The following is a 26139-nucleotide window of genomic DNA, read 5'->3' on the forward strand; positions in this document are numbered from 1 at the left end:
CTTCAATTTACAGCTCTTTGTAAAAATGTTTTGATTAGAAAATAACATAAAAATTTTTTGTCTCAAATCCAAGTATTCTACTGTATCAAAGAAGGTAACAATTTTTTTATTTTTTGACTTGTACTGAACAACTGCTTGTGTTAAACTATCATGACTAAGGCAGCAAAAAGGGGAAAGTTTGAAAAGAGAGAGGTAGCATTTTCAGTAGTGCTAAAATATGTAATAATATACAGCAATATATGCTGTAGCTTATAATAGATAATAGTTTTCAGCTTTTTGGAATAAAAATCACTATCTTTATTCCAATTATTTTGATATTTTATTTTATATGTAAGCACTTTATTTTGTATGTAATCTTTCTCATAAATGTGAATCAAGCAGTGACTTTTTTAACAATGTGAGTGAGCACATCCAAAGAAATAATCTATTTTGTTAAATCTGCTGAAACAGTATGAAATAATCCAGGTATCATAACGTGTGCTTCTACCTTTGATAGCTATTTACAAAAAACCTTAACTAGTTTCCTTTATTCAAGAAATCTTAGATCTTTGATCTGAAATGTGTAGAACATATGTCTAACTCATCATTCATTAGATTCTTAGGTGATTTTTGTTTCCTTGCTAATATTTATGGAATAATTTGGTATTTTTATAATGAAATAATGTTGTAAGTGAAAGTGTTCTTGCTTCTAATTTTTTTTTATCTTTATGTTTCTTGACCTTTTCAAAATTTTTTTTATATCACTTGGTTTGTAAATTAAGTGTAATTACTATCACTTAAATGCTACTGTGACTGAGTAATGAATTAAGGGCGTGCATTCACTAATTGAACTTACATGGTATAATGGGACATAATTAGTATTGATATATTGATATAATGCTTTGAACCATTCTGAGGACATGTTTGTATTGAGTAATCAGCCTCCTCAACATGCAGGTTACAGGTTGGCATGGTTATGTTTGTTCTGCAGATAGGTAAAGAAAAAGAGGAACTATGGAGTGAAAGAATTTGTTCATTGAACAAATGTGGCTTCTGAAATGATACCTGAATTATATGTGAGCTTTTCAGACCACCATTTCTTTGATGAACATGTTTCTCTTCTGTGCTCTGTTCATGATGCATTTTAGTTCCCTGCACTTATTTGTTCTCCTCTAAGGGAAATGAAAGAATTTTAATTTGTACGACTTTAGTGAAAGGAACTGTGTGCTATTAATAACTTTAAAAGAACTTTGAGAATAAAACCAATTGAATTTTCCTTCTCCCCTACACACATTTTTGGTTTTTTGTAGGTGAAGGAGTATCATCTTTAAGATGATAACTTGTTCAGACAACTTATTTCAAATAACTAATAATTACAAATGGTAGTAAGTTTCTCCAATTAAAAAATGTGTCCATTCATATTTTCCCAATGTCACTGCTTAGTTCCCTTGATATTTTCTGATTCTTTTAAAAAATACTAACTTAATTTATTTTCTAGAATCTGAGCTAATATGAAACTAAGAAGAAAATCAAACCTTTTTTCTATACTTGAGGCTTTAATTTACTGTCAGAGAAAAATTTATTATTGCATTATTTTAAATTGCTCTTTTCAAAACCTAAATGAAAACTACATGAAAGGCCTTATACTGCCTGCACCAAAAATTATGTTGTATTAATATCTTTGCAATATTTATAAGATAGAATTAAATAAACAGTTCTTTCACTCCATTCAAAGAAAATCAGCAGGATATGAAGAATACTTTTCTTTTAAATAGATCTGTAAAGAACTTCATTGAAGGACTGTTAAACCAAGATCTGAGTATCTGAGTTTGAAATTAGCTTTGAAAATGATGACATCTATTAAAAGATGAAATGTTTTGCACAAGTATATTCCATAACCTCATTTCACCTTGTTTGTATAAGGAATCATGTTAAAAAAAAAAAAAAAAAAAAGGGAACCAAAACTGAAGCCAAATAGTTACATATAATTTTTGGACAAGTATTATTATTTCATTCTGCAAATTTTAACTGTAGTGTATTTCATTCTTTCTTTTGGCAGTATTACCTAGTCATACATGTGGCAACCCAGGAGAAATACCTAAAGGAGTACTTCATGGAACCAGATTCAACATTGGAGATAAAATCCGATATAGCTGCATCTCTGGTTACATCCTCGAAGGCCATGCCATGTTGACATGTATTGTGAGTCCTGGGAATGGTGCATCGTGGGATTTTCCTGTTCCTTTTTGCAGAGGTAAAAAATCAAGACATGAAATACCTTTTACATACAAACAGCAGATTAAATAAATTTCTTTTGAAGTGTTTTTCCCCCCTAAATTAAAGCATACTAATGTACTGTCTAAAAATTGACACCATTTAAATTGTAATAACTCAAGCAATGACACTCCAGAGTTTGCATTCAGAGATGGATATAATCTACTCATCTTTTTTTCTTTCTGTTTATGTGGGGCATAGCTATATCAATTTGACAGGATCTGGCCAGGAAAAAAGCTTCAGTGATGTAAATTTTGAAGGGTGGTCCAGTCCCTTTGAGTCCTACTCCTGTTTAGAGCATGGATAACTTCAAAGTAGTGTTAGATTGATCAGGGCTTTGCCTAGTAGAAAATTTAATATCTCCATGGATGAAGATTCTAAAGTCTCCCTGGAAACCTGTTATGGTTCCCAGCTGCCCTCATTCTCACATACAATTTAAATTAGAATTTTACAAGTTATGTCTACTTCCTCTTCTCCTGTTGTGGGTCTATGAAAAGATTCTATTTCCATTCTGGCTCTTTCCTAAACTAAACAGTGCTGCTAGATTTTCACATATCCTCCACTTGTCCAGTCTGAAAAATCCTTTTCCTTCATCCTCTTGGCTCACAGACTGTGTTCTTCAGCATCTTGAAGTTTTACCGGCCATTCTCTGGGCTTATTCTAGACTGTCATTGTCTCTTTTGTGCTGAAGGACCCTAGGTTGGACAAAGCATTCTAGATGGGGCCTCCTAAGTATCAAGCAGATGAGCTCTCTCTCTCTTTAGCTGCTGGCTGTGCTCTTGGTTATGAACCCCATACAAGGCAAGTTTTCAATACTGCAGAGGTGCACCATACACTCAGCCTGTGTTTCACCAGGACTTTGAGTCCTTTTGTCAGAGCTGTGACCTAGCAAATAATTTCTGTGTGGAATGATCCTGGTCCAGGTCTAAGACTTTGCATTTCTGTTTTGGAATTCCATGAGATTTCTGTTATTCTTCCAGCTTGTTAAATCCTGCCATAAAAGTCTGTCTGAATGGCAGTCCTGCCCTTCAAGACATCAGCCCATGACATCCTGTTGAAATCTGGTCTGCTGAAGTCCAAGGTGTTGATTCTATAAATTGCCTTTTTCACTTACCTCAAGATATTCAGCGAATGGTTGTGGTAAGCACAGCTGCTGTGACTTATCTGAATGCTCTTTGCTCGTACATCAAGTTGGTCTGTCCAGTACCTACATTAAAAAATGTGATATCAGGTATCTTGTGCATTTGCATTGCTTGGCCTGTGCTATGCTGCCATCCCTAGAGATGCTGGGATGGTTAAAGTCTCTGATGATAACCAGACTTTGTGTCTGGGAAACTTCTAGTACTTTAACAGTTTCGATCACTGCTCAATCAGATGACTTGTAGCAGATATTCACAATAGTGACCTCTCTCTTGACTTTCACGTCTCATTCTAACCTACAGGAGCTCAAGAGCTGATAGCCTATAGTGCAGCAGAGAGAGCTTTGTTAATTCAAGATCCTACTTCGTGTAAGGTGCAGCCTCTCCTTTCTTTCCTGCATTTCCTAAGAGTCTGTGTCTATCCATTGGAGCCCTCCATTCAGGTGAACTGTCCCACCACAGTTCTGTGACCATATATGCACTTTCAGTTTGTCCAGTGTGCGTCCCATGGAGCACATTTTTGCGTACTGGCACTTGAAATGGCATCATGTTGCTTTGTGAGCGGGGGGGAGAGAAAAATTGATTGTCTTGTCCCCATGACTTCTCCCCTGGGCCTGTTCTCCCATTTGCCTTTAGATTTCGGTGTTTGCCCATGACAATCTCTCTTCACCAGGTCAGCAGAACTCTTGCCCTGTTCAGCCAGGTAGATCCTATGTCTCTCCTCCTGTCCTCATTCCTTCAAGGGCACCCTGTGATCAAAGAGGTCAAAGCCCTCTTGCCCAGCACCAGCTCCTTAGTAAAGTGCTGTTTTGCTGGAATCTGATGCTCCTACCTGAACTTTTGCCCTTGTATTAAGGAGAACCCCTCTTGTCTCCTGTGCTGTTCAGCCTGTTCTCATGCCCTGTGGACACCCTTTACTGCTGCTGCTGCCACTCCCTTGGCAGTATTACTGGTTCCCATGTGGATGAGCAACAAAGGGAAGTTGTTTTATCCAGTAATGGTTACTTGTGACTGAGGGCTCTTGTATCGTAATTCCTCACAGGAAGGAAATATTTTATTCTTTTCTGTGCTCCAGAAAAGGGTCACTAATCAAAAAACCCAAAGTATTTTGGTCAGGCCTGTTTTTTTCCTTTTAGTAAGAGGTAGCAAACAGGTGTCAGAAAAATAAACATAAGTTCATGGAATCATCAGTGTCTACTAAATATTTCTTATATTTCTGCAGATACTGTCTGTTTTGGCACTATTTGCCTGCATGCAAATATCTTTCACAAGATTGAAATTCCATCCATAATCTTTAATTCTATTAATTTAACCTTTTAATAAAAAAAAAATCAAGTGGGATCCTAAACCTCCTGCAGATCTTACATGAAATCCAAAGAATTCTGTGCACAGTCTGAGATGAAGATCATAACAGAGAAGTTATTTAACAGTTAATGACTTATGTGAGCTAAGCCATTGCCTCAGTGAATTTTTAGAATTCTAGTGGAATGTGGATTTGATGAGAGATTTTAGACATTTCTTATTTTATTTCATTTTATCAGTCTAGAGCATATGCCATGAGGTAGCCCTTTGCATTCTCTATTACTTCAAGCAAGACATGTTCCCCTATTGTTCCTCTGAGAACCTTGATCTTTTCCATGAAAGCATCTTTTGTTACAGTTCTGTTTCCAGATGATATTCTTTTTTCTTGTCATCATAAACTAATTTCATGGCACACATTCAAGATAACATAACAGAGTTAATAAAGCTCTGAGGCTTACTAAGAAATCATAACAGCCTTGTTCTCTGTGGTATGTTTCTTTCCCTAGTTTTGCCAATACTGAAAAAATACTCCTTTCTGCAGTTTTGTGGCATAGTAATTCCAGAAAAATTAAGAAGCTGGTGTCCCATAATTTATACATTGTCTAACTGCATAGCTGCTGGTTTTGCTAGAATAATTCCTAGTGGATTACTGTCTCCTGGAAGATATAGACAGCATTGACTCTTGTCTTTGCCATTTTGTTTCTCTGGCTGCTGCTCAGTTTCAGAAATTCTCCTTTTAAAGTATAGCCATAGGGAGAGTGGTGGAGCTGGACTGTGCTGAAGGCTCATTGATGGCTTTGAATGAACTCTGAACAGAAATCAAATGAGTCAATGAAAATTTTAGGAAATTTAGAGAATTTTACTGTCAAGACATTTGCTTTTTTTCTCTTTTTTCTCTTTTTTTTCCTTTCAATAAAAATCATAGATCCCCCAAATACGAAACTATCCCCAGAGAAAAGTTCAAATGTAAAAGATGAGGCAATCCTGAAAGATGAGTCAATTATTAAAACCTAGTCCTGTTTTTTCATAAGGTAAATAAGAGCAACTGTGGACTTTTCAAATATTATAAGAAAGCTGGGAAGTTTACTTTGAGTTTCTGCAAAAACACTGTCTAGGTATTTACAAATACACTTACAAATTATACTTTTGCATACTTACAAGAGTATTCAGAGAGAATCAATGCCTGACCTATTTCCTGTTAATATGGTTTTTTTCCTGAGAATTAAAAAGTTCTTTGTTGTCTCAATCTCAGCTACAATAATTGTGTCATCCAAAACATTTGCCTTCTTTGTCTTGAGGTTGAAATACTGTGCAGTACAATCTGAAACATTTTAAAAGTTAATTTCATTCTCTTCAGTAGTTCCACTAATAGCTGATTTATGATATGTGACTACTTCTAAATGAACTTTGTATAATTAGGTTCTCAATTCTCAGTAATTTTGAGAATCCCTAGTTGATTATAGTTGCATGAGTCAAGATTTTTATGAAGCTAACATTAGGAATACAAATTGGATTAGTGATATTACAATGGTAAGCTTTTTCTCACAATAAAAATAGCTGTGAAGGAAAGAACATGTAATATATTATCATTAAAAACACACCCATCTGTTAGAGGGAAAATAAAGAAGACAAAGTAAAAAAGATCCTATTTCAGAAAATTCCAGAAGGAACAAGTAAAAATTAATCAGGTTTCAGATTTAGGAACTATTTTTGGAGAAATATTGTGGTCAAAATATATATTTTTACATGCACACACACATACATTTACACATATATTTGTGTATGTCTAAAATTGGAAAAGGTATTCCTTGATAATGGATGAAAGGAAAAAGAGTCTGTGATTCACTTAGAGTAAAATAAAACTGAATACAGAAACACAGAGCTGATGTTTTTGAAAAAAATAGCAAAAAAAAATTGATGATTTTGTTGTTATCCATACCTTCTGAGGTTGCGAGCAATTCTGTTATAATTTCTTTTCAGCCTCTGATGTTTAGAAAAATATTGTTTTATAAGTTTAAGGAAGAGAAAAAGATCCCATATTTATCCATGTTTACAATTATAAAAAATTAAAAAGGAAAATAAAAAGAACACTTTCCAATAATTTTGCTTACTGGTGCTACATTACATGAAAAAATGAGAATATTTTCCTTTTATCCACCCTATAGTCTCTATTTCTTACACTGACATAGTAGATTCCTGTCTGAGCAATTTTGTTCACTTCCAGAATAATCTGATTTGATGCAGCATTTACATTGAGATGAAATTTGGAAAAAGCCCTAATTGTAACTAGTCAAATAAGAAGTCAGAGAGTGTTTCAGGAAAAGCAGATAGGAAAGCAGACACTGTGTAATTTCTTACATGGTAGTGCAGGACTAGGAGATCCCACCCAAGAGATTGAAGGACACAGATAAAGGTAGTTTTGTATATCTGTAGGGGTGTGTGTGTGTACAGATATATATTTGCACACACATCTCTCTGTATTTAGATGTTCTGGTTCTAGCATGTGGCAGTAGGTATGGTGGGACCTGATAAAAAATGAATAGATGCCAGGTCAAAGCTTGATCTTTGAAATAAGGAGCCTGGAAGCTGGGAACAAGTGAAAAAATGAAACATACCTCTGCTATGTTTTCAGCCCAATGAAAACACAGCAGAGGAATCCAGAATGATGCCAAGTTGAGGAATGGAAAACAAAACTTCAGCCTGACCATAAGCAATATGAGCAAAGTTAAGATGGGAGAAATATTCACTTATTAAAATGAAAATCAAACCTCACAGGGAGTCATAAAAAGATGGATTTGATAAATGGCCATAGAGTTCTGAGAATAACTGCATTAAATTTACTTATTTTTTTAAAGTGAAGTTTTCAACATTCATTAATTTGGTGTCACAGAATTTGGCCTTTTCTCTTTTTGCTTTAAAATTAGGACCTTACTGTTCGTTTGTTGTAGACTGTTACTTTAAGGGATCATTATCAACTTCAAAAGCATATTGTCAAGTGAAGGATAATCATTTGAAAACAGTTTAGGATACTTACATGAAAAAGAAGATAATATTTACAAGATATCCTGAAGACTTATCTTTTATTTTTTGGGAGAGAGGGTAAGAGATTACTGCTGATTAATTTTTGAACTTCTTAATTTAACTGTCTTCTCTTAAAACCATGTTTTTGCATAAAAAATGTGTTAGAGTTGGAGTTTTGATTTTAAGTGTGCTCAAGTACAAACTATCAATTCAGAAAATAACTTTTCTGTCAGCATAGCAAATAAATAGTCCATGGCTATTTCGGTATTATTTGAAGTATGTAAATTTTTTGACTAATAGATCAGATATTCTGTCCAGAGTGAATGGAGAAGAAATAAGTCTTTATGATATAACAAACTGATGTGATAGGATAAACAATTAAAGGTTACTAAATAAAGCAAAATTTTAACAATATAAAAAAACCAGTGCAATATTACCCATCTGAGTCCAGTATTCTCAGGGCCCATAACTGTGGAATGACCCCACTGAGGTCTGCTTAGTTCAAGCTCACTGGAATCTCAAAGCTAAAATGTTCAAAGTAGTGCTGCAGCTGAAATGGTTGCCCACAGGTCCCTAAACAAACTGCAACACAATTTTTGTGTTTCTGTTTTGTACATGTTATTAGCTTCATGAAGGAAATATGATAATTTAATATATGTAAAATAGATTCTGTTTTGCTAAACCATAATAATTTCTGAAATTTTAACCTACCTCCCCAAAATTCTACTTAGAGAGCAATCCAAATTATTTTGAAGTGCCCTTTGACAACCATGTAGATAGAAATAAAATTAATCTTAGATGCATGGTCTAATGAGTATTTAATTTATGTGAAGTTGATCAACAGCAAGAGGAGAAATTGAGAAAGGGAGGCAAACTGATTAGAGCACTTAGCAGAGAGATGCAGTGCATTTGGATTCAAGTGATGATAGAAAAAACCCCAAGCAACTTCTAGCAAGTTTCTATTTTTTTAACACAGAAAAGAAGCAGAGGTGTTGGCTTTTACCTATTCAAAATAAAGTCTGTAAAACCCTAAAATAGTAAGGAAGATAAGGAATTAGAGGTGTATATTTTGATGGTTAAATAGCTGTCTGCCTGTTGGAATTAAATTAGATAAGTGAGCTATCAGATGAATGCATAATGCTACACTATTGTAACACTGTGATGTGTTTGGTCATTCTGAATCTGCAGTTTAGCAGCTTGACAGTTGGCAATGACATATTAAAATTTTCTTTTAAACTTTTCATTTATATAATATGCGTGTTTCTATGTTTTTGTCAGTAAGACATTTTAAAATGCTAATTTTAAAGTCCCATTTTAAAAAAGCTATTACCAAATTTCTCGTACTAACCTTTTTGAAAATATACAGAGCATGTGCTTGTGAAAGTAATCATTCATTATTATTTCATAGATATGTTCTCTGTGCTGAAGATTTTTTTAAAATGAAGTACAATTATCTTCTTTCTCACAAACTACAGAAAAGCACAATTTAATAAAGAATTAAATACATTGTAGAATCATAGAGTGTCTCAAGTTGGAAGGGAGACATAAAGATCCTTGACTCCAGCTCCCTGAAGGCTTAAAATTAAACCACATGGCTAAGAAAGAGCAATATTGAAAATTAAACCACATGGCTAAGAAAGAGCAATATTGCAATGCTCCTTGAACTCCAACCAGCCATGGTGCCATGGCCATTTCCCTGGGGAGCCTGATCCAGTGACTGGCCGGTCTCCCAGTGAAGAGACCCCTTTTCCTAGTGTCCAGTCTGAGCTTCCTCTGACACAGCTTCATTCTGTTCCCTTGTGTCCTGTCCATGGTCACCAGGCAGAGGTCAGCATCTCCCTCTCTGCTGCCTGCCTGGAGTAGTTGCAGAGGGTCATGAGACCATCCCTCAGCCTTCTCCAGGCTGAACAAGACAAGGGACCTCAGCCACTCCTCCCAAGTCTTGCCCTCAAGACCTGCTCTGCACACACTGATAGGTTGATGTCCTTCCTGGACTGAGACATCCAGAAGTGCACACAGTACCTGAGGTGGGGCCGTTCCAGAGCTATGCAGAGTGGGGCAGTCACCCTTGCCCAGTTGGTGATGCCCGATGCTCCCCAGGGCATGGCTGGCCCTCCTGGCTGCCAGGGCACTGCTGACTCATGTCCAACTTGCCATCAACCCAAACCCCTCCTGGCTGCCAGGGCACTGCTGACTCATGTCCAACTTGCCATCAACCCAAACCCCTCCTGGCTGCCAGGGCACTGCTGACTCATGTCCAACTTGCCATCAACCCAAACCCCCAGATCTCCCTACATCGATGTGCTCTCCAGCCTCAATAAAGAAAGAATTTTTTCAGAGAAGCTTTTAATAAGACTTGCTAAATAATTTAGGCCCATGGTTCGTGTAGAATCCTCTAAGGCTGCAATTTTCTTTAATTGATAAGACTTATAAAATGCGACTCAAACTGACAATATGTCATTTGATGATGATTCATAAAATATCATTCAAGTTTTTAATTGCACCTGTGCTATTGCTAGTGATAGATAAGGAAATGACTACTAATGACATAAGAAGAAAAATTTTATTACTATGAATTTTATGTACTTTAAATCACCACTATGTTTTTATCACTTATGTTCAAAGAGTAGCGTAGTAATATGATTTTCCACATGAAGAGCTTTCAATATAAACTTCAAGTGGAAAAGCCAACTCAAATGTTTAAATTCAAATTTTAAGTTAATTTTGAAAGATTCATAATAAATTTTGAAAGGTTAGGTTAGTGTTGAGGTTTTTTGCTTTGTTTTGATTTTATTATGCAATAAATGTTATTTTATTTGCCTAAACATTTTATTATGTGGTGTATTAAAAAGGTACATAGAATACAGAACATTGCCCTCTGGAAAGCATTGTGTTTCGATGAGAGAAAAGTCCTGTAAAAAATGATTTAATGTTCGAAAGATACCTAAACCAATTCAAAGGAAGATTTTTAAGATACTGGTTTGTTGTTACTTCATCCTTGGCTATTTGCCCATCAAGGCATGTATCTCACTTGTAGCAAGATTCATTTATGCAAAATACAGCTTACTAAGATTGCCAGATTATTATTTTTGATTAAATTACTCTTTCTAGCTTGAAAAAAAAATGAAAGTTTTTTCATTGACTTCCACAGTGGTACTTCTCATTTTTTGCATGCATAAACTTGATGGATATGTTTATCTGTTTTAACATATCTATACAGTATACATATTTTTTGTCAAGTGGTGCCAGCCATATGTTTTTGCATGTGTACTTTATATGAGATGCATATTCTCTAAATTCAGAGCACTTAATTCCTGACTACTGTGAGATCCAAATGTTTGTAGCTTTATACTTCAAGTAGTCATTTATGCTGATACAAACAGCACTTTGTGCAGTTGCTTACAACTTGAAAATAACCATAAGTGTTTGGAATTAATTACTTGCACATTTTAAAATGCAATTTGTAAATCACATAGAGTTTGAATTCATGAATCCTCAGGCACTATCTGCTATCAAATTACTGCAAGCACAGTGATGCACTAAGATTCCTGAGCAGTAACTCTCTCAAAAGCATAACATAGAGAAGGCCATGGCCAAAAATGAGACAGTCCAAGGAGGCCAACTCACCCTGGGACGAGCTGTGTAAGACCAGACAGTTTGTGTCCCACCCTCTGAGCAGTGAGGCCACATCCTGCCTGCCTGCACTCCCTTGAGCAATGCATTCTGCTTTACTATTCAACAGTCCTGTTGCCTTAGCCTGTGTGCTGCTTGTGATGAAGGAAATACCCAAAGCATATCTGTCAGAGAGTAAATGCTCTCTGCTTCAGGCTGGTTTCTGTGGTCTTACCTAGCTGACCAATGTTCTCTTTCTGTTTCTGTGTTAGCTTGACTTTTTCAAATCTCTTCAGGATGGTGTTGTGAGTAGATTAAAAGGCTATGCATCCCTTTGGGCAGATAGCTGTAGTAGACTGAGTTCCTTTGGCTCTCATTCGTAATGCACACCGTATAAATTTAGTTTTTTGCATGTGGTTGCCAGTAATAATAAACTAAATTTCAGCTGTAAAATTCTGAACTTCAGAGCTCAAAGATTATTCAAGGGCTCTTTATCAGGAACAGTGAGGAGTATTGTATTTACCACTTTTAAGCATGTAACTTAAAGTCAGTATAAACAGTGAGAGATGGTATAATTGAGGATGCTGTCATAAAAAATTTAATAGCAACAGCTACTACCAAAGAGATATGGGTGAATTAGGATTTTGCTCATCTTGCTGATTACCCTGAATGTGAAGAGTCTGCCTGCTAGCTTTCAAGAATACAGATGGAACTGTTATGTGTTAGAAACTGAAACTTTAAAGTGCAGGTACAGGATGTACAGCATTAATTTGTTTTTTCTTTTCTGGGCTGGATGATATTCTGAAATGAAGTGCTAGAAAGTTATTAAAAAAATAAACAAAACAGAAACAAATATAAAAAGCAAAACTGCAACAACAACAAAAATTCCCCGAAACAAGTACACACACACACACACACAGAGACACAAAAACATTGGGAAAAAAGACAAAGTTTAGATATTATTCAGTAACAAAACTCAGTTCTCCTTTCTGATTTATTATAGAATTACAGTAGTTTTCAAATTATTTTAGTCTTTGAATGTATTATGCACCAGGAGATTTTACTCAGATTCTCAGCTTTATCCATGGTCCTTTAATTTTCACTTCCTTTCCCCCTTTCATTCCTCAGTGGCACAATGGCCCTTTCAATATACACTGTATAAAAAGCCAGAAATTGAGGAAGGAATCACAGAAATGGCCTGATTTCACCAACAAAAAAGAAATCTTTTAGGAAAGTCAATCTATTCTAGCTCTATTCCTTCATTTTAAATATGACCAAACACTTATAAATATCAGGGTCTAGAAAGTAAGATATGAAATTTATTGAAAAAACATGGCCTCTTCTGAAAAATTTGTGTTCCAAGAAATTAAATCAATAAGGCTTTAGTTGCCAAGGTTATGTTAGATTTGTGTACATCAAAATTTACTTTTGCATGTAGAAGCATAAAGATCGCGCCATTCAGGAGCTTCCTCTCTTCTTTTTAGTCAAATTAATGCTCTATACATTACTTAAACATTAAAGAAATTATTCTGTTTCTGCCTTTTTTGAAATTCTTCCTTTTACTTCTGTCACTTATTGGCTATTTAGCCCCTTTTAATAGTCTCCTTTTTCTAATGTCCAGACCCAGCATTCTTCTTCCTTTGATTAATGAATCCTTTTTTCCTTCAAATATTCCTTTAAAACACACTTTCACTGACAGGCTTTCAATTATGATTGAGAAGAGCAGCTCTACTCCTACACTTTTCTGTTGTCTTAATTAGCTATTCAGTTATTATCCTAATTAGACTATAAGTACCTAGTGTTATGCACCTTGCCAAGCTATGTGTTTTTGAATCTCCATGTGCACTTATAGTATGCAAATAATACTAATGATAGTAGCAGTAAGTAAAGATGATAAAAGAGATAAAAATAAAATGCTTCTCTCCTGATCCTTCTCCTATGCTGAAATGTTTTTAATTACTATTTCTTTGGCTTTCATTGCCACATTATCAAAAAGCAAATGCTACCTGATGAGTTTTTAATTTCTTAAGTCAATTAATTGTATGGATGACATATTTTCTTGGGGTTAGCAAGGAAAATACAAGACATTTGCTAAATACTTTGGCAAAATATTAAATAACATTCAAGATTTAGGAGAAAATTCCTATGCTTTTCATTTTAAAAAAATTGTTAATAATCATTAAAAACATACATTATTGACTGATGGCAACAAAATCTTCTGAATTCATTTGTCATCTGCAAACATCCTGATTCAGAACAAAAAAAAAAAAAAGAAAGTAAAGGGAAAGGATAGTATAATGTTATTAATGCTTCCTAGTTTAGGAGAGTGAAAAATAGAAGATTTTTTTTTATCTGCAGGTTTTTTTTTTGTTGTTGTTGTAAGAAATAAGTGAAAGAAAATATTTGTTCAATATTTTTAAATTTGTATCACAAAGAGTCTAACTGTTTCTGTGATTTTGTGCCCAGTTCTTTTTTAGGCTTCTTCTGTGCACACATTCACAGAGCCAGGTTCTCCAAATCAGCACATAATAGGTGTCCCTGCTAACCTTCATTCTTGTTTGACCTGGTGCTGAAGTGACACCAACAAAGAAAAGAAGTCAGAAAACCCAAACCAAAAACATCTGCTGCTTAAAGGCCAGACATTCCATTCCATTTGCCTGGACAATATTTTGTTTCTGTGTGTGCATATTTATGGGTCCTCAGTGAGTAGAAAAGATCTGGATTTATAGCAGAAACAAGGATGGTGCTTCGCTTGTTTGAAGTGCAGCTTCATTAGTAATTGATGTTCTGTTTGTCAGCTGAAGGAGCTTGTGGAGGGACACTACGTGGGACAAGTGGAACTATTTCAAGTCCGCACTTCCCTTCTGAGTATGAAAATAATGCTGATTGCACCTGGACCATATTGGCTGAGCCAGGAGACACCATTGCTTTGGTCTTTACTGACTTCCAGTTGGAGGAAGGATATGACTTCCTAGAGATCAGTGGAACAGAAGCACCATCAATATGGTAAGTCAAAGATCTTTTAAAAATCTCACTTCCTGTTTTTCTCTTTTTTGGTACCTAACTGAAAAGATATCAGAGGATATTTAAGATATTTTCGACCTGTCAGCAATGACTGGGTTTTATGCTTCTTTTTTGGTCCCTTTCACCTTTTAGAACTGAAAAAAATAAATTGTTTCCTTGTGTTTCTTTCCACATCTTTGTCCTTCCTCTTATTTTCCTCCATCTACTAGAGTTATATTTGTATGGTATCTTATCAGTGAACATTTAATTCATGTTACATATTTGAACTTGGTATAAGAACATTTTTGATGTTGTGTCTTGAATGACATATTATGGTATTGTACTTCTGCAATGAAAGTAGTGAGCAAAAGTCAGCCTGAGTAAAACAGAAATATATAGACAGCTAATAGATGGCATCTTATTCTAAACAGGCTGTAATTCAGTCTCACTATGTGTATGCATGTATGCAAGCATTATTCCCTTATGTTAGGTGATGTTAAAACCATTTGCTTAGCAATATTAGGGATTTGTAATTGTAATACTAAATCTGTGTTCTCTGTACTAAGTAAAAGATGATCGTTCTGCCTGTGGGAATGGATTAAGTTGTGGAACAGTTTGTATTATAATTTCTTTGCAGCTTACATATGCAGGTTTTTCATCCTTTTCATCTCTGAGAATGTCTTGTGCTTGACATTATGTGCGCTATTGCTATAAAATTTAGCCTAGAAAAATGTAGATATTCTCAGGTGACTGATGATTATTATCTTCAGAATGCCTTTCTAGAGATAGGAAGCAATCCTACTATTATTTTGATGTCATAACTGGCTAGACAGTGCAATATATTGATAATTGTGAAGTTATAGCTAGATCTGATCTTTTGAAAATCTATCAATAAAAATGTGTGGTAACTATACTTGGCAACTATGTGAAAACTTTGGTTTAAAGACACATGCAAATCTATGTCACTGATTCCAAGAAGATTTTTTGCCTTTTCTTTTATATACTTTTTATATAACCTGTATGTATCCTCAGTATTCGTAGCACGCATACTTGTAGCTCCTTAAGTCCAATAACTTAGCATAGACCTAGTATTTTGTTAGGCCAGGAGATCAAACATCCTAAAGACCTTGTAGTAGGAGGCCAGAAAACCCAACGCTATCTTGGGAAACCAAGGTCCTCTCCAGAACATATCCTGTAAATTAAAGATTTGGCTCTTCCAGGGGAGAATTCCTCAGACAGAGGAATATCATGACATTCATCCAGGCCTCCCATTGGGGAATCTTTGTTAGATATGCTAATTTGTGAAGTCTATAAATTGTATATGAAATCTATTGTGTGTGTGCATCCTCACAGCGCATCCCGCCTTGGCAAAATGGTGCACCATAATGATCGTTATTAAAATACCTGGGTAAAACCCCCTTATCCCTTAGCCCTGTCTGGCACTCAATTTTTTAACACCATCATCACAAGATGACTCTCCAACATTTCCACATAAGCAAAGGTGTAATGGCAGTCAGTGAAGCAGCTTGGTATCAAATTAAGTGCTCATGTCTGAAGTACAATATGTGAATACCCCCTTGCCTCTCACTCATGCACAGAAATGCACAACAGTCATCAATGCAAAATTTTCTTCTTAGGGCTTCTGAGGATCAGAAACTGAAAGCTTGAAGGGGAAGAACTAATGCAAGTTTGCTACAAAACATAAAAGTATGTCCATTTGATTTCAAGCGAATCCCCTAAACATTTTACAACATACTTGTGCTTTTGATTTCCGGTAATAAATTAAGTAGAATATGAGCAGAAGGTATTGGAAACATTCTGCATTGATCTCATGCAATATTGGTCAGCTTTACTTTGGAACAGAGATATAATAAGAATTTTATTTCTCCTAGAATTTAATCTCAACATTTTTCTTGTTTTCTGTGGTATGCTGGAGATCTTTATTTAGCACTGATCACTAAAACATGGATTTATTTTGTGTTTCTAAGATCATAGAATCATAATTTAATTTGGGTTGGAAGGAAACTTAAAAGATCATCTAGTAATACCCCTCTACTGTGATCAAGGACTTCTTTAACTGGATCAGATTGCTCAGTCCTGACCTTGAATGTTTCTGGGTGTAGACATCCACACCTCTCAGGGCAACCTTTTCCAGTGTTTCTCTACCCTCACTGTCAAAACATGCCTTCTTTATATGTAATCTAAATCTACCCTCTTTAAAATCATTACTCCTTGTCCTATCAAATCAGATTGTGCTAAAAAACACTGTTCCTCTCTTTCTTATAAACTTCTTTTACGTACTGAAAAGCTGAAATGAGATGTCCACAGAGCCTTCTCTTTCCAGCTGAACAGCCACAACCCTCTTCTTATATGAGAAGTGTTCAAGCTTTCATTCATTTTTGTAGCCCTCATTTGTACTTGGTTGAACAGGTCCATGTCTTTCCTGTGCTGAGACACAGAGCTGGATGCAGCACTCCAGGTGGGGTCTCACTGGAGCAGAGGGGCAGAATTCCTTCCTTTGCCCTGCTGGCTATGGTGTTTTTGATGCAGCCCAGGACACATATGGCTTTTAGGGCCTTACATGGGAGCTCATGTCCAGCCTCTCATCCACCAGCACTCCCAAGTCCTTCTTGGCAGGGCTGCTTTCAGTCTGTTTGTCCCTCAGCCTGGATTAATACAAGGGGCTGCTCAGACCCAGGTGCAGCACCTTACACTTGGCACTTTCAACCCTCATGAGCTTTCCAGGGATCCACTTCTCCTTTTCAAGCTTTTCCTGGTACATCTGGATGGCATCCTATTTCTCAGGTGTGTCAATGACACCACACATTTTGGTGACAACACACATCAGCAAATTTGCTGTGGCTGCACTTCATCCCAGTCTCCATGGCATGAAGATACCATGAACAGCAGTAGTATCAGTGATTTCAGTGCAGGATTAGTACAGGATCACTGATGAAAGCCTGGAGAAGCTATGAGCAATTTCATAAGAAATGTTTAAAGGATTATTGGAAAACTTGGAATGGAGCTACACATTCAGCTATATTTAAGCCAGAACAGTTACCATAGTGACATTAGAGCCATGCTAAATGTAGTGCATTCTGTAATATGCTAAAATCAGCTGTGTGTTTAAATGGGAAGTTGTTCCATACTTAAAACTAATGGTCTAGGGGTGTTATCATCTAAAAATGTGACTTTTTTTTTAATTGCTCCCTTTTATTGTATCTGGCATCATGTCAACAGCTTTAGACATTAATTCTGTATTAGGAGTCACATATTCCATTAGCACGGTCTGGTAATTAGGATTGGGTTTTTTTCCCTTAAAGGAATAATTGCTGTAGAATAAGTGAAAAAATACACATACATGAGCACTGTAAAAGTGAGAAAGAGAGGAAGAAATAAGAAAGTAATATCAGACTGATTATTCTTTAGTGTTTTTAGTGTGTGATGCAATATGTCTGGATCACCCTCTCCAAACATATCAGCAAGGTTAGAAGCAGTTCCAGCATGATTGCAGTAAAAAAAGAATGGTCATGCTTTTTTTGAGTAAAGCAATGGAAATGCAAGGACAAGTGGAATCTAAATGCTGAAGGACAGTAATCTGATATATCTATAGGATATGTATATAAGATATGTTATAGTAATTATATAGATTCTACATCTTTCTCCTATATAATACTAATATTTTAATTTAGGTATTATGCCACGCATGTTTTTAAACCTTCTATAAGACGTTCAGTAAATTTCTGATTTATATAGTTGATCTTTGGCTTCTTTTCCAGTGCATTAATAAGGAAGAAGAGATTTGTTTAGCTTTTCTGATTTTTAAAATCACTCATATGGTCCATCCTAATGGAATTAGTTTATAAAAGAGTTAGAAGATATTATTTCTTTTATGTACATTATACAGTTGGAATGTCTAAAGCTATTCAACATTCATTTGTTTGGGGATTTTTTGGTTTGTTTTGAGTGTTTTGTTGCTTTTTTCAATTAGAGAGCAGTTATATAGCTCTGGATCTTGAATGAATATAGGTGACCACATTTTTAATTCTCTTTTGAATCAATAGAAGTGTCAACAGGCTTTCAAAGAGGAACATGAGTGCAAAATGAATGTGAATGACATAGAAAAGCCTTTTTAATCTGTAAAAAAAAGTAGAAATGCTATCAGACTATAGGTGAAAGAAATCTTTTTGGATTTTAACAATTTTCTAAGTTTGCTATTACATAATGAGTTTTAGGTGTAAAATAAGTTTTGTTTGAGTTGATAATCTATTGCTTGCAATACCACAAACAGTACTTTTGAGAGCATAACAGAAAGGCTGCCTCTGCTATGTGTGAAGCCCATCTCCAAGTCCACCAAATTGTTGATCTTTTCAGTCTGAAGGGCTTCTGTGTTGATAATTATTAGAATATAAAAAAATAAGCTGAACATTGAATGTAACTTTTAAAATACTTCCAAACATAAACTTCCTTAATACGTCTGCATAAGTTATATGGTACTTAAAATTAAATCTAAGGTAGATCTACAGATAGTATTAAGAAGTATCTCAAGTATCTTAGAAATCTAGACTTTAGCTGAACAGAGTTTTGAAAAAGAAATCTATTACTTAGGGAAAGCATCCTATTGAAAATATCTTAATCTTTCCCAAGACTCCCCCTTGAGATAGAAGACTGGGGTTTTTTATGATCATGTGTAGGTTAGGTAAAGCTGGACAATTCACATGGGCATAGGTAGGTCCAGCTCAGGCTTTTTCATGTAAGTGTCACTTGGCCATGATTTTTAAAAAATCATCAAATTATCTTAGACTGTTATACTGTGCATGAAAGGTGATTATGACACTAAGAATAATACTGCAATTATTTTTTTTAATGAGGAATTCTAATTTTGAACAAATTTTGTTCAATTTTTTTTTCTCTTTGACCTTATAATACTGATTTTTTTCTTACTGTGCTTCAATTTAAACCCAAAATTAATATCCTTCATATTTTTGTCAGTATTTGCCAATGTAGGAGAATGAACTACACTTCATACTTTTTAGTCTAAATTAATTTCCTAATGCTATTTAAAATTACCTTTAAGGTTATTCTGACTTCCTTATAAATCATTTCAATATCATAGTGGAAGGCCATAAAACTTTGTGGATATAAGAGTGATTTGGAAGCAGCACTAATGAATTGCTATAATCTTGGCATACAATTTGGCATAAGTACCAGGAGTCACCTGAAACTCACTTCTTGTTTCTGTGTTAATTTATAACTCCTATAACAGCTGGATACTGTTTTGTGTTTCTTAGTAAATACACCAGTCCAAACACTCAGATACATTTCAAAATAGTAGGACTTCAATTTGCATGCTTTCTGTCCTGTTTATAGATCTGTTGTTATCTTAATTACCACCCTCCTTGTGAGAGGCCTACAGCAAAGTGATGCGTGAGGTAATGGAGTGGTCTAGATCACCTTTTTGATAGACACCTATGGCAGTAGATCCAGACATCTGAGCTGAGTGTTTAGCTCAGAATTACATAATTAGACAGCTGAAGAGCACCATCTATTGGTTTGCTGTTAAAAGATGCATCACTTGTGGATCACCTTCAATAAAAAAGTACTACACCAGAAAAAGGCTTGGGACGTACCTGTGCCAATATATGACACTATTTTTTGTTTCCTTCTCCATCAGGTGAGAAAAGATATGTCATGGCCACGCAGCAAAGGGAAGACAGTTAGAGTCCAGCTTTTTAAATTGAGGAAACTATTCAATTTTTATTAATTTATGTGTCATTGCTTACTTTTTTAGCCTCTTTAGAGACATCATGACCATCATTCCTTTTTTTGTGTTACCAGGGAAACTCTGGTGTTATATGCTTGTCTTGGAGTTACTGGTAAAGGGTTCTCTTGCTACCTGCTAGTTTTTGGGAGCTCTTATCTTTCTCTAGCTTCTGACTGGCTTTCCCCTATTATCTGTTTTGGTTAGGAAACCAATAGGTTTAAGCTTCTCTACTGAATAACTTGTCTGTCTGACCTGCCATGAATCTTTTTTTTCAGGAAAACAAGTGATGCATAGTTACCCTCGAATTCTTTCTGTTGACTTTCAGGTTGCAAAGTTTTCAGTTACCATGTAAAATTACATAATCTATGACATGTGAAAATTAGCAATAAAGTTATCTAGCACTTGAACCCAACCTATTAAATATATGTAGCAACACAAAAATATTTAAAACTGCACAGCACTATTCAGTACCAAACCCCCAAGATACATTGGAGGGACAAAGAAATTTTAAGGTGAGTGGCTAATGGAGATTCTGTGCCTGTATGAAGAGCTTTTTGAGACTAAAAAATATAGAGATTCTGACAGAACATTGCAGACTTTGTAATTCATAATATGTTTATTTACCTGATTAGAAGGAAATTTCTGTTAATTAAATACATTATACTAAGAGATTTTTTCCATACATGATTTGTTCAAAGTATTACTACGGAAGGTATCATCGGAAGGTATTTGCATATTGAAAACTGAATTAATGACAGAAAAATCCCCAAAATAAATAATATGGCAAACACCTTGTCCCATTAAAAGGCTCAGTGGAATACATCTTTTCCTCATCTTCTGAGTCCTGTCAGTTGCTGCCTTTGGTACTGATGCTTGTCTCTCCAGGTTTCTCCAAGTTGTTTTTTTGTCGGTAATATCTGTGCTCCCACTGCTCCCTTCACTCCCACAAATGAATCCTTTTTCAGCATTCTTCCTCAGCAGTTCCTGGTGTGTTAAATGTTTTAAGCTTAAAATCTGTTACAAGCTATCCTAAAAAAAGAATGGACAAATCATAGTTGATCCTGGTTTCTGGTAGATAAAGGGTTGAAAAACAAATATCCCAAGATTTTTTTTTTTAAAGTCAACCATGTGCTTTAGTCATAATCAAAACAGTGTATCAAAAGTTTTCAAACACAGTGCTGAACTTGAGTTCCTGTGGAGTTTTATGATCTTGGAGAGAATGTCTCACTGGTCTCAGAGCTGTTAAGCACAGTCTCAGAAAGGAGTACCCCCACTCACATATTAGGGAATTTATACAGAGAATTGGCAGAGTGTTTTGCATAGGACATCAGCTATGTATACTAAACATGTCATACAGGCAATTGGTGTACTCCAGTTCTAAAAGTATTGCTCTCCAGAGTCTTTTAAAATTCCCTGAGTGGGAAATAGCAAGTTTTAATTGTGTCTATAGCCAGTTTTTTGGGATTTTTTAAAGCCGTTACTAAACCTAAACATGTCTAGATAAACAGCTTCTTCGCTCCTACTGTTTTTCTATAATAAGGATTAAAAAGCTGATATCATCAGTGATATATCTTGTACTTGGCTATATTTATCAAAATCATCATGTTCCAAAATGGATTTTCTTCAGGCATTCAAATGCCTACTTGAAAAAATGAATTATCCACAGTTGTAAGTAAATTGTTAGCAGGCTTGGGGAAATACAGTGAACACTGCTCAGTATCTTTGGCGTCTATGGAAATTAAAAAAAAATATAGTGTGGATTAGACAGGTAGTGAACAGTTCACCCTCCCTAAAATTTATGTAGGAGAGAAGATGAAACCTGACTATGGTTAAGAAAGCATAGCTGCAGGGAAATTGGTGTCCTAAGACAGGTTACATTTATTTCCACAATCCTGGGCATTGTCTTGCTGTTGCTTTCAGCATCCTAGTGGCATTTTTTTTTAAATGTTTTGATACAGAGGAACATGTCTGGTTGCTGTGGAGTTTTTTTGTTATTTAAGTGTATATTAAATAATGTAGTATATAAGTAAGTATAAGTAAGTATATAAGGAGATGAGCTCTGCTATTTGCAGTGGTGAACCTGCAGTTTTTAATTGTTGAAATGGGCTTAGTGAAGAGAAGAAAAAAAAGTGCAAGTAGTGGTTTCAAAAATAAGCTGAAATGTAGCATCCAAATTTGTATGTGATCTCTGAGTCACTTTGCATTGCACTGAAAGAAATGAAATGTTGGAAGAAATAAGGACCACAGTCTTCCTTCCTATTATATATTGTATATATATACATATATGTGTATATTATCTTGAGGTTAAACTGATTAAAGAAAAAATAAGATTGTTTAGACTCCTGTTGCAAAGACATATCTCAATAAATATGTTTAGTTTACAATAATGTCTCTCATAGAAATCTTGCAAAAGTTCTTGGGCTTGTATTTGAAGAAAGCATATCTGAAATGCATCACTTATCTCTTGTCATTTTTTTCATGCTAAATATATATATTAAAATACATATTAGTATCTGTATGTATAAAAGTATGTTGAAGGTTTTGCAAGGATTTTGACCTTAAAAGAGATGGGAGGGTAAATGTACTCCATGCTAATAGTAGTGACTGAACCCATAATCTCTTGCCTGTGTTAGCTGTAAGGACACAGAGACCACTTAGGTGTTAACACCAGCATGTGAGTCCTGTATGAAGTGAGAAGTACAGAGGCACTAAATTGACACTTAATTCACAGAACACTATTGCTTTCTTTGCACCTATTAATTTACAGCCTACTGTGCTGAAGAGGCATAAAGGCTTCATTCATAGCACATCACAAACTGACAGGAACATAACAGTGAGAGAACTCACTTAAGGAAGCACTGTGACCCATAGTATAATTTTCTACTACATTTAAAAGAACATAAAAAAAGAGTTAGATCTTTTAAATTAAGTATGTGAGCATGGTTTAAATACATTAAAGGAGAGCTCAGATTGCTTAAAATACCACTACTTCACTGTCTTTCTAAATAGATTTTATAACCCTGGGGATTCAGCATGCTCCTAAAATATCCTTCTACTTGGTGTGTTGCATTATTTTAGAATATCTATACCATTAGCTTCATTTGCTCACAAAATTCTTGACATTGGATTCAGGAAAATATGTTTCAATGATGAAACAGTTCGTATCAGTGTAGTCAGATTAGAAACTTAGAGATATTTATGAGTTGCTAAATTTCTTGGTTTTACACAGTATCTATCTAATGCAGTCAACCCAAAGAGTAAAACAAAACATACAGATATTTTGACTTCTGGAACGCTACATTAAGTTCTTCCCCTCCCTCCCCTTTTGCTGGGGATTCTAGGTTTGCATGCAATAATCACAGTAGTCCTGAAAAAACTACACCTACTCACTGATTAAAAAACCCCAACAAAACAAAACAAAACTCAAAACAAACCAACAATCCCGCACGAAAAAAAAGAGAAAAATCCACAACCCAACAAACAAATAAAAACCCAAACCAACTGGAATTTGAACTGGAGCTTTCCAGTCTATATTTTTTTTTTTGAGGTCTGTGTTACCACATGAGAAGGAAAAAGTTTAATGGAGAAAATCTTGCTGTTAATATCTGTCTGCATATAAATATGAAGTCTCAAACTTGTAGAAGTAATAGAGTTCAGTTCATCTGGTCAAATCAAAATTAACAACGATCAATATTGGGACTACTAGATCAGTCTGGGAAACAAAAAGATAGTTATTCCCTGGACCTCAGACCAAATTCTAGTTTTGACACTGGTACCTAGTTTAGCAGTAATATCAGAAAGGAAATCAATCATGGTTTAAATTTACCTGACATGGGCAGTGGCATCTTTTCTTATGAGGATCAGTGAAGATGAAGGATGGTAATTTACCAAACAGCTCTTTTAAAGCACTGTAGTTTTCTATGTTATATTTCAAATATATTAGAATTTTAATATTAACTATTGCCATTTTCTAAAAGATATAGAGGGTTTTAATACATTCTGGGTTTTTTGACATATGCTTTCAAACACCCAAGTGTACGAAAAATTATTCCGTAGGTATTAGCATAGTTGAATGTGTTCTTACTTTCCAGCATATCAAATTATCTCAGCAATTGTTCATCACATTTTAAGAGAGGAGTAGATTTTTACAATGTAAAAATCAAGTGTGAATATAGGTTTGTTTTATTTTTTTCCTGGATGTGCTGAAAGTTGCTAAAACATGGTACATGACAACAAAAACATTTGTTAGTAGTTTGGGTTGTTTCCTTTCCAGCAATATATACCAAAGTAGACATAATCCTCCCAAAAAACTCTTCCTGAATTTCCACTGCAAGTTTGTTAGGCCAACTACTCATTAGTTTGTTGCATGTTTTCTCTGCTGAGACCAGTGCTGTGACCTCCAGCAGCTCAGAGTGAAGCTGCCAATGAACTGTTCTTAGAGTTAATAAATACCTTGGCCCCTGGTACCCCTGTTTAGTTAGCACACAGAATACATTGATTGTTTCTTTGACTCTAAAAGAATGTTAAATTGAATTTAAATAACATGTTTATTGATGGCTACTCTTTTTTAAATGCCTACACAGTAGGCTAGTGATTGGATTTAAAGGATTTTCTGCAGAGATCTGCACTTAAAACATACTGTGCTGTTATGCATCTCTGATGTTTTAAAAAAGTTTAGATATGATGTGTAGTGGTGAATGAGATATTGTTTCTGTTTATCCAAACTCCCAGACGGGCAGGGGAGAAGACAATCAGTGAGGAAGGCAATTTGATGTGAATAAAAAGAAAACAGAAGGATTTTGCTAGTTTTGCCAAGCTTGTGGCAGCACCACAATGAAGAGTGATAATTTCAGATCTAAACCATCTAAACAAAAATGGAAGTACTAATGGTTCCTTTTTAAACAGTGGATGCTGATGGGCATATTAACTGAAAAACTATTCCATGTCCTGATAAGATTGGCAAATTATTTCATCCCACTTTTATGGAGAAAGGAGAAGAGACAGGAAAAAAATGCAAGTTTTCCTCCCCAGTGCTCATATTAGAAAAAAATCTTTTTTTTGGAATGATGTGACCCTGATATTTAAATATTTTGATTAGAAACAATACAGTAAAATATTATGTGAAGACTGAGTAACACAGGATTATTTAATTTTAAATTAAAATCCCATTTAGAGATACATGATTGTCTGCATTTGGATGAGACTGATCATATGGTTTTATTTTGTATTCAGAGCTTTTATAAAAAGCTAAACTGTGAATTTAGTTGCATCATCACAATAATCAAAAGCTGTCTTTTTTAGCTGACTGAAGTGAGAGCAGTGTAGCTTAAAATACATGCAAGAACAGAAGTAGGATATATTCTAGCAGAGCATATATGCAGATTTATTGAACTGTCATTTGTCATCTTTCCGTGTTCATAAAAGTATCATTAATATTAAAAAGTTAAGCACTCAAGACTAAAGAATGTCATCTTCAGTTTGAGCCACTTGTACATAAACATTGACATAACTTTTTAATTATACCATCAAATGCTCCTATTTCTGACTGTGGGACTGAATTACTGTTGTGCACTTAAAGCAACTCAGGTCAGTAGAACTGCTGCTGCATATGTTGAGATGAGTTGTGTGTATTATATGGGAAAATAAAGGAATGTATCCCAAATTGAGTTTCTCTTTAAAATCCGGCTCTTATGCATGCTTTATTCATAGAGTTGCTACACCATGGTAATGGTTATCTTCAGACAAGATTTGTACAAGGTTCTACCAATACCTTTTGTGGTCCCATTTCTCATATACTCAGGTTCAACTCTTTCAGCTCATCTGTCAGCTGCAACTACTTTGGTGGAGCCATGATGATTATTTAAAGGTCTTATAAAATTATACCAGAAAAAAAAAGGAGGGAAAATAACTTTATTTGTAGATCATCTGCAACCCGTTTATGAAGTGAACAGACTGGCTCCCAAATAAGAGTTTTATGGATTCTAATATTCATATGGAGTGAATTTCATTTCAAATCAATTATGAGTTTATATGATTTTTGATGAT

The 26139-nt window shown here is 35.0% G+C and overlaps 1 protein-coding gene across 2 annotated transcripts in view; it reads left to right on the forward strand.

Moving 5' to 3' along the window:
- The window catches only part of CSMD1 (CUB and Sushi multiple domains 1), a 1075408-nt gene that overhangs the window by 544543 nt on the left and 504726 nt on the right, over positions 1-26139 (forward strand). For both annotated transcript variants that reach the window (XM_054629077.2, XM_077174973.1), the window contains exons 4-5: positions 2039-2233; positions 14126-14333. In XM_054629077.2, coding sequence (XP_054485052.2) covers positions 2039-2233; positions 14126-14333 — 403 coding nt within the window. The remainder of the gene's footprint in view (positions 1-2038; positions 2234-14125; positions 14334-26139) is intronic.

Source organism: Agelaius phoeniceus, chromosome 3 (assembly GCF_051311805.1).
Source record: "Agelaius phoeniceus isolate bAgePho1 chromosome 3, bAgePho1.hap1, whole genome shotgun sequence".
NCBI classification, from domain to species: domain Eukaryota; kingdom Metazoa; phylum Chordata; class Aves; order Passeriformes; family Icteridae; genus Agelaius; species Agelaius phoeniceus.